Source organism: Psammomys obesus, unplaced genomic scaffold (genome assembly GCF_907164565.1).
Source record: "Psammomys obesus unplaced genomic scaffold, mPsaObe1.curated_primary_1811, whole genome shotgun sequence".
Taxonomy (NCBI): Eukaryota; Metazoa; Chordata; class Mammalia; order Rodentia; family Muridae; genus Psammomys; species Psammomys obesus.
In genome coordinates, this window is record NW_026585587.1 from 7,995,082 (window position 1) to 8,013,986 (window position 18,905).

The 18,905-nt window shown below is 41.1% G+C and overlaps 1 protein-coding gene and 1 non-coding gene across 6 annotated transcripts in view; one reads left to right on the forward strand and one right to left on the reverse strand.

Moving 5' to 3' along the window:
- The window catches only part of Disp1 (dispatched RND transporter family member 1), a 148,715-nt gene that overhangs the window by 120,595 nt on the left and 9,215 nt on the right, over positions 1-18,905 (reverse strand). For 2 of the 5 annotated variants that reach the window (XM_055609566.1, XM_055609537.1), the window contains exon 2: positions 12,543-12,630. The exons of the other annotated variants lie outside the window; for them this stretch is intronic. In XM_055609566.1, the coding sequence (XP_055465541.1) occupies positions 12,543-12,553 (11 nt within the window). In that variant the 5' untranslated portion in view covers positions 12,554-12,630. The remainder of the gene's footprint in view (positions 1-12,542; positions 12,631-18,905) is intronic. 5 annotated transcript variants of the gene reach the window in all.
- Positions 16,346-16,451, forward strand: LOC129679101 (U6 spliceosomal RNA). Its single transcript, XR_008720512.1, has one exon. It is a non-coding gene; the product is annotated as a U6 spliceosomal RNA (small nuclear RNA).

Below are 18,905 nucleotides of genomic sequence, written 5' to 3' on the forward strand. Positions count from 1 at the left end.
TTCTTTATTCTTGATACTTTATGTATACAAATGGCAAAACAGTAACCACCTCCTAGGATTTTTACTATAATTATTTTGATTGTAAAGCAAGGCAGTAAGTATAACAGAAACACTCATTAAGTCCCTCTTCTTTATTTGTTCTGGGACAGGGTGTCACTTTGTACCAGCTGGCTTCAAACTCAGACTCTCCCTGCCCCAGTCTCCTGAGCACTGAGCACGGGACCTAACCATGAACCATCTAAACAAGTAAGTATTCATTGTTAGAAAATATTTTGAGCTACTTACAATAATACCTATAAACTAAAAGTGAGTCAAATGTATACCAAAAGCAAACAAAACATGTTCATAAAAGGTTTACAGATAAGCCAATCGGTGCTGCCGCATGCCTTTAATCCCAGCACTCTAGAGGCAGGAGTCGGTGGATCTCTGGGAGTTAACATCCAGCCTGGTCTACAGAGTGAGTTCCGGGACAATCAGGGCTACACAGAGAAATGCTTTCTTTGATAAAATGCCATTTATCTCACTGGTATACATTTATTTGGTCATTTAAACAATTGTTAATAGCATCTTCCATGCCTGGCACTATGCTACATAATGACATCACACGACAAACAAGGTCAAATCTTACTTTACCTATAATGTCTGCTGAAGACCAGGCACCCTGCTGGTACTTACACTTACTAATAATGTAATTAAATACAATGTACACATGTAAGGACTTAAGGGCTACAGTCATGTGCATATTTGCTTAAGACTGTGCCTAAACCTCCTGCAAGCCAAAGCAGGTACCTCGTTACAGGGAAGAACAAGGATTTCATCACTTTTTCTTTCACACTTGTCCTAGGCCCAGTTCATAATTAATGAACACTGAAAATGATTACCTAGCACAATAATACTGCCTTGTGTTTTTCAAACATCAACTAATACTTCCTTCTGTAATTTCACTCCAAAAAAAAAAAAAAAAGAAAGAAAAAGAAAAGAAAAGAAACAAAACAAAACCAAAAAACAGAAATCATCTTCAGTAATTTGCCCCTCTCCTCTTTGGCCGACCTGAGGTTCTCAGAGCCCAACCTGTCACTGTTCGAATACTCTGAACTGCCTCCACACCATCACAGCATCACACACCCTGGTAGCTCCTTGTGCCTGGCCGTATGCACTCTAGCTAAGATGATTTAAGTATGACACACAAAACTTCAGTCAATAAAAACTAACGGCAGGACAGAATTTGAAAGAAAATTCTTATATAGGAATAAAAAGCTTTATATCTATTTTAGAAGTAGACAGTCATTACCAAAATGACTGCCTTCCTCTTTAGCTCTATGCAGCTGCATCTTCTTAAATTTAAATATTTAAGGAATGAGATAGTACATTCCCAGGAAGAGACTCGGACTTCCAGCCTTCCCTAGTCCTTGATGGCTAATCCACCGGAAAAAAATCAGTTGCATCTGTTTGTCTTTGAATTGATTTTTCTTAATTTTCTTTTGTGGCAAAATTCACATACATAAAATGTATCATCTTAGCCCCTTTTAAGCTTAGTCGTATGGAACACATCCACACTGCTGTACAAACAAGCCCTGGGACTTTGTCTAACAAAACTGAAGCTCTAGACCCACTAACTGGCTTTCCATCCTCTTCCTCCTCAGGCCCTGGAAACCACTATTCTCCTGTCTGTCTCTGGGACTGTCAATCAAGCAGTAGGCACACAGAGTATTTGGCTTTTTGTGACTGTTTATTTCACTTAGTATAATGTTCCCAACCTTCATTTGTGCAGCATCATTGTCTGAATTTCCTTCATTTTAAGGCTAATGACACTCTTGGAGTACATTTTCAATTTTTCCAGTCATAGGGATAGACACTTGCTTTCACACAGGGACTATTATAATGCTGCTAAGCATGCAGCTACAAAATGACTTTTAAACAATTCGTCAAAAGCTCACAGTACAAAAAGTTTAGAAAACACTTGCTATGTAGCTTCTAATAAAACCTTATTTTTAATCAATAAAATTAACAGAAAATAGATTTTTAAAGCTTATCTATTAGAGTTGTCACTAAGTTCCATTTCTTCTGCATTCAGGCATGAAAGTCTACTACACCACTGAATGGAACTTCTATTTCTAAAATGAATATATAACTCTTAATTATGAAGGAGCCTTCATCAATATCTTCCCAGGGCAAACATTCAGTTTTATGAGAAAGCATAAAACAATGGCTGATTTTTCATGAAATATCCTTAGAGCTTTACTGACCAGTTCATGGTTTATTTGTTTGTTTGTTTGTTTGTTTGTTTGTTTTTTCCCTTTTCAAAGGGAAAACACACCTGGTTTTGAGACACCTTTAATCACATAATCAATAAGCTGCCTGCAAGTTTAAAATATCCCAGATAAAGCACTCCAAAGTCTTGCATAACACTAGGTAAAAGCTTTTCAGTCAGGACGGAATGAGCACAACACATGTCAGAGCGCTTGCTTCCGCTTCTAGACAATAGCAGGCTATTGTGTGCTCAATAATCCCAAGGCTCTCACTGTATAGTTTAGCACCAGTCCCCATGCCAGGGTGTTGCTATGGCAGAGAATTAGATACGCACCTTAGCATTATCATCCCAGAGGGCTGCTCGACAGGAAGCACAGCACTGAGTTTTCAATCCCCCAAACTTCTTCCTCCCTTGAAGAAGTTTCAAGATGGCTTACTATGCTTTAAGTAGAAAACGAGACAAATAGAAAAGCCATCTATTTACAGAGAGCATCTACACTCTCTGCTGCACTAAGCGGATGCACTGTAAGGCGCCCCTGAGAAGTACAACAACAGAACTGCACTGCTTCCCAAAGAGGTGGATGGGGTGCTGACAGAGGGACACTTCTCCCTTCAAAAGCCCACAGGAGATTTTAAAGACTGTGGCATTTGTGAGCACCACACGCCTGCACAACACACATCCTAAAATGAACCCTAAACGATCAGCTCTCGCTAATCATGGCGTGTATTATTAATTCATCATTTGGGTAAAAACTGTACCAAACTCATGCAAAAATGTTACAGAGAGAGAATTGAGAAGGCAGGGTGTAGGGGGATAAGAAAAGGGTCTATATTTTCTATGGAATTTTTCTGAAAGCCTAAAACTAGGAGCCCAAACAATAAAGTCTATGGTTAATCAAACTGCAATAAAGTCCAGTGGTCTTTATACGTAACAAGTGTATGTTTTATGAGATGATTTAGTTGTTTAAATTCTAATTACAATTAATGTAGACATAATAAGATCTACATGACTGCAGGGCTCTCATTCAGTAAAATATTTTGCCCTTTCAAGAAAATGTTACCACCCAGAATACACAAACATAGAGTCCACAGACTGAGGAGGCTTCTGAGCAGATGGTCCTGACACTAGAGACTGCAGGAGAAGCTCTGTAGCAAATCCTTGTCTCCTTTTCATGACCACCTTTCTAAGGTATCCTTTAAGCCTCACCCATGAACTCCAAATACCACAACTATTACTACATCATTGTGAAGTTGCTCTCCCCATGCATAATCTAACTTGCTGTTTCCTTTCTCTAACTATTGGGGGCCAAAAACATATACCTAAAGAGCCTTTAGAAAGTTTAATTGAGGATTCCCTAAATCTTACCAAAGAATATCCAGAGAGCAGCTACTAAGGGTTTACATGGATAGTTCAAGTATCACTGCTGCCTCTGTTCTCAAGTATAACCTATCTACAACATGGAATAATCATTTCATGGAAGAAATAGAAACCATGCCAAATATGGCTGTTTTGTGTATTCATAGGTCTAACAGCTCTCACTTTTTAAACAAATAATACATTTATAAGAGTTTATTTTCAAACTGTCCTCAGCCAAGCACCTGAAATCTTTCAGTGACTATTTTCAATGTCCAAGGACAGAAGCAGTATGAGTGTGTTGGGGTGTAGATGGAAAACTACAGTAGCAGCGCTCAGATCTCAGTTATCTTTTCTGAGCGTCCTCAACAGAGGCAATCACCTTACTCTCTCAGACTCAGCAACCATATCCAGAACATGAGGATACCAGAGTCAGCAACACACAGTTTGTCTTAAAGCTTGGATGAGATAGTAATTTTAGCACAGAGGCTAGCATACCACAAATGCCAAATAAATGTCGGGTTAGACGCAGAGACAGGGGCTGTTACAGTGTGGCCCAAGCTGGGCACATCTAGTTCCTTAGCAGGAAAAGCAGGCACTCTGCTAATAAGCTGTAGGGCACGCAGAAACCTCCTCCATTGGGCATCCACGGCCAACTCATCCCACAGAAGCTGACACTGCAGTAGCTACATAAATATATTAACTACAAAGGGCAAGCCCAGAAACAAACAGCCATGCATGGATACGGAACTCCAGAAGGGAGGCCGGCACAGACCTGAATTTGAAAGCCACTCAGCAAATATGGATACTCTGCTCCAGCTCCAGGTTTCCTTTCCTTCTCTCCAAGGTGGTGGGGGGGGGGAATGACCATTTGCCTCACAAGGCTGTTACACAAATGAGGAATCATTCATGTGACACTTTCAGGATCACGTCTAATACACTGCAGACTGCCTCCAGAAAGCACTAAGACAGCCCTCATGATGACCGGCCCTTTTACCATCCAAAGACAAGAGACTGTCACACTGTCTCATCTATTTCTCCTTTAAAAACAATGCTAAAATTCCACCTAGTACATGGAATAAAGGTTTTCCTGGGAGCTGGTTAAAGATCTGGGTCTCATTTCCACAGTCTTTCTGGGTAGAGTAACAGACAGATAACATAACCACTGAAATTACCTCATCTATGACTGATAAAATTACCCACCAACTACTGGAATGCTGGCACCTTCAGCACTCCAGAGCTGTTGCCCATAGCAGAGGCTCCTGTAAGTCACACCAATGATGCAAGTGCCGAGAACAGACGCCTATGGAAGCGCCTTACCTTTGTTCCCTGTGATGTCCAACCCTCTTTCTTGCTGTCAGTGAGGGAATCGATATTAACATTAACTTAAAGTAAAATAAAATCAAATTAGGTTACAGTGAGAAGCCAATCACAGAAGGTCCGGTGTCATGACCCTGCTTGTATGCAAATCCAGATTAGACAAATCTACAAGGTCAGGAAGTGAGTTATGGCTGCCGAGGAAGGAGGGAGCGATGAAGGGACCCAGGAATAGAAATGACAAGTGATTACTATCTATTCAGGAATAAGGCTTTCCAAGTGTTGAAAACTTTCTAAAAGAGCCAGGCGCAGTGGTGCACACCTGTAACACCAGACCTCTCGGAGGCAGGCAGATCTCTGTGAGTTTAAGGCCAGCCAGGTCTACAAAGCGAGTCCAGGACAGCCAAGGCTACACAGAGAAAACCTACCTGAAAAAAAAAATCAAAAACCAAAACCAAAACAAACAAATAAGAAACATTCTAAAAGGGTGTATCGTGATGGATATACACTTGTAAATACACTGTAAGTGTATTCTGGTTGTTTACAACAGTTAACTTTTATGGTATACAAAATGCATCTCAAAAATCAATAAATGGGACCTCATGAAACTGAAAAGCTTCTGTAAAGCAAAAGACACCATCATCAAAACAAAAGGATTGCCTACAGATTGGGAAAGAATCTTCACCAACCCTTTATCTGACAGAGGGCTAATATCCAGTATATATAAAGAACTAAAGAAGCAGAAAAGCAACAAACCAAGTAATCCAATTAAAAAATGAGGAACAGAGCTAAACAGAGAATTCTCGATAGAGGAACATCGAATGGCAGAGAAACACTTAAAGAAATGCTCAACCTCATTAACCATTAGGGAAATGCAAATCAAAACGACCCTGAGATTTCACCTTACACCCATCAGAATGGCCAAGATCAAAAACTCAAGTGACAACACATGCTGGAGAGGTTGTGGTGAAAGGGGAACCCTCCTCTATTGCTGGTGGGAATGTACAACCACTTTGGAAGTCAATCTGGCACTTTCTCAGACAATTAGGAATAGTGCTTCCTCAAGACCCAGCTATAACACTCCTAGGTATATACCCAAAATTTGCTCAAGTACACAACAAGGACATTTGTTCAACCATGTTTGTAGCAGCTCTATTTGTAATAGCCAGAACCTGGAAACAACCCAGATGTCCATCAATGGAGGAATGGGTACAGAAATTATGGTATTTTTACACAATGGAATACTACTCAGCAATCAAAAAAGGGGAAATCATGAAATTTGCAGGCAAATGGTGGGATCTAGAAAAGATCATTCTGAGTGAAGTATCCCAGAAGGAGAAAGACAAACATGGTATATACTCGCTTATATAGACTTACAAGATATGATAAACATAATGAAATCTATACAGCTAAAAAAGATAATCAAGAAAGCGGACACGGGCGAAGATGATCAATCCTCATTTAGAAAGACAAATGGGATGTGCATTGAACGTATGACAGGAGACTACCACAAAAGGCATCTGAAAGACTCTACCTAGCAGTGTTTCAAAGCAGACACTAAGACTCATAACCAAACCCTCGGCAGAGTGCAGGGAATCATATGAAAGAAGGAGAGTTAGTATGATATGGAAAGGATAGGAGCTCTACAAGGACCAAATATATCCAGGCACAGGATCTTTTCTGAGACTGACACTCAACCAAGGACCATCTATGGATATAACCTAGAACTTCTGCTCGGATGTGGCCCGTGGTAGCTCAGTAACCAAGTAGTTTTCCAAAGTAAGGGGAACAAGGACTATTTCTAATAGGATCTCAAGGGCAGGCTCTTTGACCTCCCCGCCCCCCAGGGGAGGAACAGTCCTGTTAGGCCACAGAGGAGGACTTTGCAGCCAGCCCTGAAGATACCTGATAAAACAGGGTCAAATGAAAGGGGAGGAGGTCCTCCCCTATCAATGGACTTGGAAAGGGGCAGGGAGGAGACCAGGGAGGGAGTGTGGGGTTGGGGAGGGAATGAGGGAGCGGGATACAGCTGGGACACAGAGTTAACAAAGTGTAAATAAAAAAAAAATAAAATTTTTAAAAAAAGATGTGTGCCACCATTGTCCAGCTTTATGTGACCCTTCTTTTTTGTTTTTTTAATTAATTTTTTATTTTTATATTAATTACAGTTTATTCACTTTGTATCACAACTATGGCCCCCTCCCAATCCTACCCTCCATCCCTCATCTCCTCCCATACCCCTCTCCAAGTCCACTGATAGGGGAGGTCCTCCTCCACTTCCCTCTGACCCTAGCTTATCAGGTCTCACCAGGACTGGTTGCACAGTCCTCCTCTGTGGCCTGGCAAGGCTGCTCCCCCCTCAGAGGGAGGCGTACGTGACCTTTCTTAACCCCCAGAATATAAACTGTCTGATACTCTGAATAAAGTTGGCTATTGCAAAATACTTGCAAACCAAATCCAAGAACACAACAAAGATATCATCCACCATGACCAAGTAGGCTTCATCCCAGGCATGCAAGGGTGGTTCAACATACAGAAATCCATCAATGTAATCCACCACATAAACAAACTGAAGGAGAAAAACCACATGATCATCTCCTTGGACGCCGAAAAAGCATTTGACAAAGTCCAACACCCATTCATGTTGAAAGTATTGGAGAGATCAGGGATACAAGGCACATACTTAAACATAGTAAAGACAATATACAGCAAGCCTATAGCCAACATCAAACTCAATGGAGAGAAACTTAAATCAATCCCACTGAAATCAGGGACAAGACAAGGCTGCCCACTCTCTCCATATCTCTTCAACATAGTACTTGAAGTCCTAGCCAGAGCAATAAGACAACTAAAGGAGATCAAGGATGTGCATTGAACGTATGACAGGAGTCTACCGCAGAAAGCATCTGAAAGACTCTACCTAGCAGTGTTCCAAAGTAGATACTAGGACTCATAACCAAACCTTCGGCAGAGTACAGGGAATCATATGAAAGAAAGGGAGTTTGATGTGGAAAGGATAGGAGCTCTACAAGGACCAAACTTATCTGGGCACAGGGTATTTTCTGAGATGGACACTCAACCAAAGACCATGAGAGGATAAAACCTAGAACTTCTGCTCGGATGTGACCCGTGATAGCTCAGTAATCAATTGGTTTCCCATAGTAAGGGGAACAAGGACTATTTCTAACAGGAACTCAATGACTGGCTCTTTGACCTCCCCACCCCCCAAGGGAGGAGCAGTACTGTTAGGCCACAGAGGAGGACTTTGCAGCCAGCCCTGAAGATACCTGACAAAACGGAGTCATATGAAAGGGAAGGAGCTCCTCCCCTATCAGTGGACTTGGAAAGGGGCAGGGAGGAGATGAGGGAGGGAGGGTGGGATTGGGGAGGGAATGAGGGATACAGCTGGGATACAGAATTGACAAAATGTAACTAATGAGAATAATAAAAAATATATATATAAATAAATAAATAAAAAGTTGGCTATTGCATGAAACTTTAGTCCACCTCATTTATCTGCTCCATTCTCCCAGGTCCCTAGAGGGGTGACAATCTAGAACTTAAATTGTAGCATACGAAAAGATTTAAATGGTTCAAATTTATACTTCTGCATGATTGAAAAGACTCAAATCTCAGGCTTGGAAATGTATTTTGTCCCTTTTTTCAGGAGGTGAAGGTTCACTGAGACAGGGTGTCTCTGTTCAACAGCTTTAGCTATACTGGAATTCACTCTGTAGACCAGGCTGTCCTCAAACTCCTCACAGATCCATCTGCCTCTGGGATTAAAGGTGTGTGGCACCCATGGCCCTGCTGGAAATTTATTTTTTAAAGTGACCACAGGTGATAATACTGCTGGACCACTTAGAAGCAAATATAAAACTATTTCAGAACCATAGAATTTCCGAAACAATAGATGAATAAAAATTAGCTGCTGAAGTGCACGCCTTTGATCGCTGAACTCTGGGAGGCAGAAGCAGGCAGATCACTGTGAGTTTGAGGCCAGCCTGGTCTAAAAAGGGAGTCCACAGAGAAACACTGTCTCACACACTGAAGATGACCTCCAAACACTAACCTGTACAATTCAGGCTGAGCACAGGGACACACATATACAACCCCATACCTAGACCATATCTGGACATGTCACATGTTTTTATACTCTTGTATTGATTATAAATTGTATTTTTTATATTTCCTTATCAATCTGTTATTTTTTCATTCTAGTTATGCATATTTCTGATATTATTCAGAATGGCACTATAAAAGTTTCTGCTCTCACTGGTTACTGTGAGCTCCTTAAGTCGTTTTCCTAATTTAAAGAAGCCATCTCCATGATCTTGACACTTACTGTTATACCCACTCACGCTACGTAGAAAGTGAGCTTTCACGCATAAGTGCCTGCGTGGGACACAATGACGTAGGCACTTAACTATCTCTAGCCTTCACAGCTCTTTAAGTGTGTGATTTCAGGCCCCTAAGCCAATAATCAGCCACAACAGGAAGTAAACACAAGGACTTAGGTGAAAGTTCATTCTGCCTCACATAACAGTTGAAGGGTACAGGGGTGGTCTGAGGTGAACCTAATACTGCTCCAGGGAACAGACCAGCCAGTTAGCTCTGCTGTCTTCACCATGTAGTGCCCATGTCTGGAGCAAAGGTTGATGCTTCAGTTCTGGTCATTTCTCAGCCAAACAGAAAAGAGAAAAAAAGACATCTAGGAAAAACATGGTTTGTTTGGGGTGTTTTGTTTTGTTTTGTTGAAAGAAAACAACCCAAAAAGTTGTCCCCATCTCTTCCCCTTACTCCCAGTGGCTCAAACCTATAGGCCCAATCTATCTGTACAACCTAGGGAACAGAGTTGGGTGGCCATAAGCAGGATAAACACAAGGCCTATTAGGATTTCTATTTCTCCAAAGATGAACTTCAGCCTCTGACTCAAATCAGTCCTGCTATAGAAGCAGAGAACCAACTATCTGCTAAGGACTCCACTCCATTCTCTATGTCTGGATCTTATGTTAAATGACAACAGGAATAGACAGAGAGGGGCAGACACTCACAGATCTATGTGATATAATATACTATGCTGCCAAATGTGGCACAACTGGACTGGTCCAAACCCTGAAGGCCAGCATGTCTCAGTACTGTTAATCACAGAACTTTCTTTCTGAGTGGAAGAGACCCTTGGTATTTCACCCTCTCTCATCCAAGGAGGAACAAAGCCCCAAGACTAAGTTACATAAGCTCCCATCAGTTATTAAAGAAAAGACATGTAAGAGACCCGGGGGCCCCTGTTCTTCAGGGACAGTCCTTCCTTCTTGCCACAATTACAGTCTCTCCCAGAAGTTATAATGGAACAGTGGTTATCCCCCCCCAAATGTATGGAGGTGTGAATGCAAAATGTACCCCTTAGGCTCCGCATATCTGAACACTTAGGCCCCAGTTACAGTGCTATTTGGGGAGTGTTAAAGAGGTGCAGCTTTGCTGGAAAAAGTCACTAAGATTATAGAGCCTAACCCTAGTTCAAGTTCCCTCTCTGCTCCATTCTTGTGGTTGGGGATGTGAGCTCTCAGGCTCCTGCTCCAGCTGCCATGCCTGCATGCTGCAATGCTTCACCATCAAGACGGATTCTTGTCCCTACAGAATAAACTCTTTCTGATCAAGCAGAGTTAGTCATGACACCTTATCACAGAAAGAAATAAGTAATTAATACAAAGTAGGAATGGAACACTAGTTCCAAGTAGACCCTAACCATTGGGCAGATATTGCCATTTCTATGTTTACTGTAAAAATGCGATCTTTGAACCAACCTTATGGAGCCAAAAGAAGAAACCCTCACAGCCACATTTTCTCAGTTTGAGTATTTCTAAAACTTAGTACTCCCGTCTGCTTCACCCGCTATGTGCTGAGGTCATAGGTATCATGTGACCATACTAGTGACAATAAAATAATTTAATCCTAATTTTTTCTCCTTGTTTTTATCTTCAGGCTTACCTAGTGAACCTAGTACCAAATCTCTTCCCGAAAAAGAAAACTCCTCATTCCTTTTACACCAAAAGTCAAGTCACTGCTAGTCTGCTACAAGCTGTCTGCTATCACTATACTAAACACAAAAGGGAGATATAAATCCAGGTGTGGGAGGCTCACACCTGAAATCCCAGCCCTCAGGAAGCTGAGGCAGGGGGATCATTTAAATTCAATGGCAGTCTGCACTTTATAAAGTGAGACCCTGTCTCAAAAAACAAACAAATAAACCAAAACAATGTCTAAGAAATCTACTTGGGTGGGTTAAATGTTGACAGATGCAAGCTTATTTTCTCCCTAGTGAGCACTAACTCCTCAGTGAGATTATACCAAAGAACTCAGTGTTCTGTGGCTTCACAGAAAACATTAATGTGTACAAAATTATGTTTTAGTCAACAACTGAACACATATTCCACGTTGGCCCCATGACAATAGGGCTCAAACTTCCTACTGCCTAACGGTACCACAGGGCACAGCAGCACTGCATCGTGTGCCCACATGTGCTAATGATGGCACAGACACATCTGTATTGCCAGTCACACAAGGGTACAATTATGTACAGATCAGGATAACTGATATGATACAGGACTATGTTATAACTGTACGTACTTATTACGCCAGACTTTTCCTCAGTGTTTTACTAACACAAAAAGGCTCCCTGTAAAACAGGCACTGTATTCCACCATCAGCAAGCAGCTCTATGCAGAAGTGCTATTTGTACTTGAATTACTTTTATGCTTATTTATAATGGCCTTGGGAGCAAAAGCCCATACCATGTATGTATACACCATATAGCTAGTTGCACAAACAATATGTTATACCATGTACGTATGTGTACACACATTCTATGATATCATGTCACAAAGCAACCTACTGATACATTTTCAGACTCCATTCTTGTCACTAAGTAACACAAAATGAACATTTAAGATCATCTGGGGAAAATTAAATATTTGCAAGGCAATAATTTTACCCACACCATAGCTCATTTTTAAAGTCTCCTCTCCCGTCTGTATCATACAGCACAATGGTGGTGATCACAGGGTAAACTATATTACCAAATGCTTTCTGAATAACAAAGCAACAAACAAACAAACAAACAAACAAAAATCTCCAGCAAAGAGCGAATACGAAGGGCTGGGGAATAGCTCTGTTAATAAAGTACTTACCTTGCAAACACAAGGACTCAAGTTTGATCCTGAGAACCCACATTTAAAAACCTAGGCAAAGTGGCATATGCCAGTAATCCCAGAGCAGCGAAGGCAGACAGGGATCCCTGGGACTCACTAGCCAGCCAGCCTAGCCAGCTAGAGAGTTCCAGGACAGGAGAGCTCTGTCTCAAAGAAAAACATAGGTGGTGCTGAGAAACAAAGTGGAAGTTGTCACTGGCCTTTGCACACACTAACCACATGCATTCACAAATACCCACATGCATGTGCATTTACACATATGCATGTAAACAAAGAATGAATATGACACCTACGTTTTATAGTATGGACGGCTCCAATTTAGTTCAAATGGATTATTTACAGCTATGTTAAGGACAGAGATATAACCCAAATAAAATTATAAGAAAAGCAGACACTTTTAAATTTGAAATGACCTCTTTTTCATTGATGGTGTTGCGACAGTTGGTACATGAATTAGTACACAGAATTCAACAACCAAGATGGGCCTTCGCTCTCAGGAATCTACAAGAGAAAAATACATCTTAAATTTAGTTTACAAACAATGACTAAAACCCACACAACTGTTGAGTGCTCACAACATACCAGACGAATTTACTGTCAAGCAGTATAAAATAATTATACAATGAGCCGATAGCAAAAATAATAATGTTGTACCACATACTTTGCATGTATCATTTTCCATGCGAAAAACAATTCTGCAAAGGAAATAACATAATCTGCTTTGCAGCTGAAAATTAAAAATCCGAAGTTGGGCAGCTGCCCTATATCCAGTGGCTCATGTATAAGGTCAAATCATTCTTTCCGAAAAACTAGGTAGAAGGTTATGATTAACCTACTAAAAGGAATTATAAAATTATCATCAGAAACTACAAATGCTTACCTACCTATCACGTGTCACTCTAAGAACACTGGCTTACAATCATAAATGTAAAAAAAAAAAAGCCTACATTCTGTATCCCTTCCACGCATAGGCGTCACGCGCACTGCGTAGCTGTGGCTGATTTCTCAGCAGAAAGACCCGAAGTGTGTGCCGTGCTGTCGAGTAGATATGTCTAAGCTTTGACTCACCAATGTGGCCTGCAAAGTTCATACTAGAGAACAGTGTAATTGAGCTACAAAACAAAATCACACAATGTTTTAGGACGTTTACAATTTTGCACCAGGCCAAATTCACAGCTGTGGTAGGAGGAATCCATTGTTGATCTGTCCCTTCTTTACCTCCAGAGAACAGACCCCAAAGAGCTGGCTTCCCCTAGCTTCAGGGCAGGCTACTACACTCTGCCCATCCCATGTTTTCAGAGATGGCAGAGGACTAACAAAACACTAAGGAAAACAAATGGGAATGGGGGGAAACATAAAAAGTTTTTAACTTAGAAATTAAATAAGCATGATATACTCAGATGCTGAGTACAACAGAGACCAGGTCCTGGCCCTAGAGAGCTTCCAAACTCTCCATCTATGACAGCTTTGCAGGCACCGACCAGGTACACAAAAAGCCACAAGATTTGGGTTTTTGGATCCGATGCTCAAGTGACAAGGTCTATGCAAATACTTCAAAATTTAAAAAACTCTGAACTTTAAAACACACTAGTCCCTAAATGATATGTTCCAATGACTCCAATCAGATGCGAGGCATTTAAGCAGCCCTTGAATTTTATGAAATGTTTTCTGAGCATCTCGCTTTAAACCTCTACAACTGCCTACAAGAATGACTAGTCTCCAGGGACTAATGAGGAGGCAGATTAAGAAGCACCATATTCACGTCTGGGGTGCCACAGATAAGAAAAGGCTGCACTGTAAACCCAGGCCTAGGTGGACCACACCCAAAATCTTTGAAGAAAAATGACTCTGGTTTCTATCAAGTGAATTCACAACTCAGTTCATAACATCTGAGGCAAATTCACAGTCACGGCAAAGGAGTCTGTATGAGAAAAGCGGACAGAAACCAAGGTCAGGTCCAATCAAGACTGGGCTATGGAGCAAGCTGTTCCCACTCGCCCCTCACGGTCTCCCCCTGCACCAATGTTCTACAGGGGCAACGTGAACAATTATGGTAATCTTTAAGTACGGTTCTACAGAGTAACTGTGGGATACGCAAAGACGACATGTCATCAGTCAAAAATTAGACATACCCAAGTATTCTGAAGAAAAAGTGAAATCATCTCAAATATGTAAACCCCACTTTTACCACATTAATACCAACTCTTGTGAGTCATGCTTGTAACTTAGATCTTCATTCAAAGTCTCTGCTCAGGCTGGGCATAGAGCTCGTAGTTGGCAGTGTCTGCTCAGTATGCATGACGTCCCGAGTTAGATCTAGCACCATGCGTGACAGGAAGGCATCTACTCTCAGAGACTGTTTAAAGACTGCTTATTAAAGTCTGTCCCCCACTCCTGTCTGTAATAAGCTGTAAAAACCCTACCTCTGCCTACCCAGCATGCCTTTCTAGTCCTTTTTGTTGTGAAATCAACAAGAACGACAATAAGTATCTGCTTTATCTGAAGAAATGCCACTCACTCCACACTGTCTTCATGAGGCTAAAACCCCAAACTCCCAATGCTTCCATGCCACCTTTCGCCCCACAGATGGGTACAAGTGTTCAGATAGTGATTGCTAAGGAGGTGCTTGGGATCTTAAATTTAACATGGCTCAATTTAAAATTAAAATTACCAAAATTACAATCTTTTATATTTAACTTAAATTAAACAGTATCTACAAGAAATCAAGTTAGCTAAAAAGTATTCTCATTTAAAAAAAAAATCTCAGCTGAGAATTTTGGTGCTAAAAATTGTGCCTGGGGCTTCACACTCTAGTTTTAAACCAAACCCTAAGCCCCTCAGCTAAAACAGCTTATAAAATACAAAATATGTCTTAGTGATGATAAAAGTTGTCTATATATCTTATGATCAGTTGGCCAAACTGAAGATTCTTATAATAGCTTCTTAGATCGTAAACATTAGAATAGTTGATAAAACTCAATGACTTGGTATTTTTATCATCATAGGCAGGTCCAGACCTACTGGCAAGCATTAAATTTCAAAGTTACAAAGTCATTATGCCATCAAGCAGTAAATTAAGACTTGAATGTAGCAGTTGAGCCCCCTGGGAGTTAGGATCTTGCCTGCTACGAGTGTGCCTAGTTGCACCTGGCACACAATCAACATGCAGCTGGCTGTGAAATGTAGGAGCGATGGCGTCACTGTTCACGTTCACTAGCACACTCAATGCCCTGCGTGCCCCGTTCCACCGTCTAGGAACCTTCTAATAGGCATCCCATATACTCCAGCCAAACTGGTACCTCAAACACATTCTGCCATCTCTCGCCTTTGCTCAGGCTCCCTACAGATCCCACTACTGCCTCCACCTCAGTCCCTCAGCCTGTCTAGCCTCAGGACATTACCTCATAAAGCTGATCCATTATTTCTGGCTTGGGGCACTATATATCTCTTGTATCTGAACCAATAAAACACTGACATTCGACAAAGGCTTTTTTATGCACTGCTGAATGAACTGAAGATACCTCTACTATCTAAGCTATTCTAACCAACATGCTTTCCTAAGCTTCTTCTGAATAGGAAATCAACATCTACCTCATCTTTGCAGAGATCACTCCTCATTCTGTTATATGTGTGGGGTTGTCAGAATCATAATCCCTGTTCCATACTACGCCCGAAACAATCTCCCCATATTTTACAGGTCGTCATACACTGAACTTTAATTCATGGTTCCGTATGTGTGTATCTATACACACAAAGCTGATGTGGCATTTTATAATGCTAAATTCTCACAAGAAGCAGTCACAACCACAGGTCAGCACACTAAGAGTTCTGTAAAACTAACATGGAAACATATTATGGGGGAAAAAAAGAGGGGGGGACTTGGAAAGCAAAATGTCTAAAGAACATTCCAGGCATCCAAGCCCATGTGCCAATCTTAGCAAATTCAGTAGGTTTTTGTTTTTTTTTTACCAACTCAAACAACTAATGATCGGTTCAACCAAGCCTAAAGCAGAACAGCAGCCAGAAATAAAAACCAGAGGTTAAAATCTCACAAATGTTACCACCTCTGAAAGACAAAGGTGGTCTTCTAAATAACATGTAAGAGCCTATCAGCTTCAGCTAAACGGTTAACTGTTGGTGGCAGGGACTACGTAAGGAAGACCAGCTAACCTATACTACAGCAGCCTGAAGAAGCTAGGTTAAGAAGAAGATATGGGTGCTCGCTTCGGCAGTACATATACTAAAATTGGAACGATACAGAGAAGATTAGCATGACCCCTGCCAAGAATGTCACACAAATTCCTGAAACATTCCATATTTTTTGATGAGACCTGATAGGCTAGGGTCAAATAGAAGGAGAGGAGGACCTCCCCTATCAGTGGACTAGGGGAGAGTCATAGGGGGAGAAGAGGGAGAGAGAGTGGGACAGGGAGGAGAAGAGGGAGGGGAACACAGCCGGGATACAGACTGAATAAATTGTAATAAATGATAATAATAAAAATTTTATAAAGAAGAACTGGGGAGGTTCTGATACCCATTCACAAACTCCAGAATGTTCTTTTATTGCCATAACCTAAAGAAATAAAAATTAGGTCCACTAACAAAGGGGTCTTTGAAACCATGGCTGGGTTCCATGGATAAGCTACGGGGTTTGCAAGACCTGAAGATCAAGCCAGTGCTACAGGAAATGACATGGACCACTGAAGAAAATGTCGGAAATAGCTTCTGGAGTTGACACTGACTGTGCGAATGAATGTGCTCAGCTCTTACTCAGCATCTTCACAGAGCAAGCCACTGTCCCTTGAAATGCTCATCGTTTCTATCAGAACTACTAAAAACCGTGGACCCAAAACAGCAAATTAACACCACCTGCCAGGAGTGTTAGTAAGCAAAGCCAAACAGCTTACATAGGAAACAGTATCATAAGATTATATTGAAAAAAATTACGTGAAATACTACTCTCAAATTATTTTCTACTCCAGGATATCCTCCTAAATTTACTGCTAAGTGAGGTTAAAAAGAAAATATAGGCACTATTTTCTTCCCTTTTTTTAAAGGAAGATTAGTACACTGGAACACTGACTGGCTGAGCAGTCAGTGTCGTGCTGTTTGCATCGTAGGTATTATTTTTGGTAACAAACTTTTTTCAGTAAAACCTCTTATATATTTTTTTTATTAAAAAGTAAAACTATTTTGAGCCTAAAATGCCTCCAGAAACAGATTAAAAATTGCATTATAGGGAATTCATGAATTAAGGTCATCATCTTTTAAAAGCTTCATTAAGAAGCAAAATCCTCGAACAAACTCTGCAAAATTCTAGTACAAATATGTTTTGACATGTTCTAATTCCAGTCTTAATGTCGTAAATTCTCTTCAGAGCATTTGCTCTACCTAAGCTTCAAAACAGGATCTCAGGCACAAAGCAAGTCATGGAGCCTGTTCACCTCAAAGTAAGATGCACTGGAAGCAATACTTCCTTCCCATTAAAAGGTCTGTCTTCAGACTGCTGTTCTTCTTCCTTGATAAGGAAGTCAGTAAAGGTTCCAACAGGGGACATTTTCAAAAACTCTTCTGGAAGTCATTAGGAGCTGCCTCCTCCAACCCATTTATTTTTGTGTCTCTCAGTGGAAACTACTTGCCAATTGCTAACGTGTTAGAGTAAAATAAATGAAACGTCTTCTCACACACCACTACTCCACTGTCTTGTCGCAATACAAAGTAATGCAAGTAAGTAGATGACAAGGCGGCCTTGTCTCTGACATGTGACTCCATGGTTGGGGCGCATCTAAAACATGTTGTCAATGTTTTAAATGCCTACATCTGTAAATTACGGCTCAGAAAGGCCCAGAGGCCACCTCAATAATACAGGTGAACACCACTGTTCTTGGTTGCTCGCCAAAACTAGACAGAGATGATGCAGTAGCAGCGTGACTGCTGTAGAGGTAGCCAACCATTTGCCTGCTTGGACAGGAGGCCCTGTCCATGGCAGAGAACACTTAGAACTGTGTCTCACCTATGCTTTCCATCGCTATGCAGAGACGACATGACCACAGCAACTCTTATAAAGGAAAACTTTTTAATTAAGTTTAAAAGGAAAACATTTACCTTGGGCTGGCTTACAGTTTCAGAGGTTTAATCTATTGTTGTCATAGCAGCATGATACTAGAGTCATGATACTGGAGAGTTCTACATCTTGTTCCGCAGGCAGCAGAAGCAACCGTGTACCATACTTGGTGTAACTTCAGCATACATGACCTCAAAGCCCACCTCCACAGTGAGACACTTCCTCCAACAAGGCCATACCTACTCCAACAAGGTCATACATCCTAATAATATCACTCCTTATGGCCAAGCATTCAAACATATGAGTCCATGGCAAGCATTCTTATTCAAACCACAGTAAGTGTAAACCTGATCAAAAGCCCATGGTTGCATGGTTCATAAGCCCTAGTGGAGTCATAGGCTCTATTGGGGAACCCACTATTTATATTTTCACAAATGAACACAGTATATAACTTCTAAGTATTTATGATTATAGCCACAGATAAAATGCTGCTCTCAGCCTTAGTGAGAAAAAATTCATTTGCAGTGGGCAATAGTTAATGTAGAGACTCCTAACTAGCCAAAGTGCTAAAAATAAGTGACTGTTGAGAGCTCAGTATTCAATGGGACATCTCCATCACTCCCTCCATGGCCTTGGGAGCATCATGGAGGAGGGAATGGAGGGAGCAGAAAGTATATGACAACCTAAAGTGAAGAGGAGTGCTAACATACAC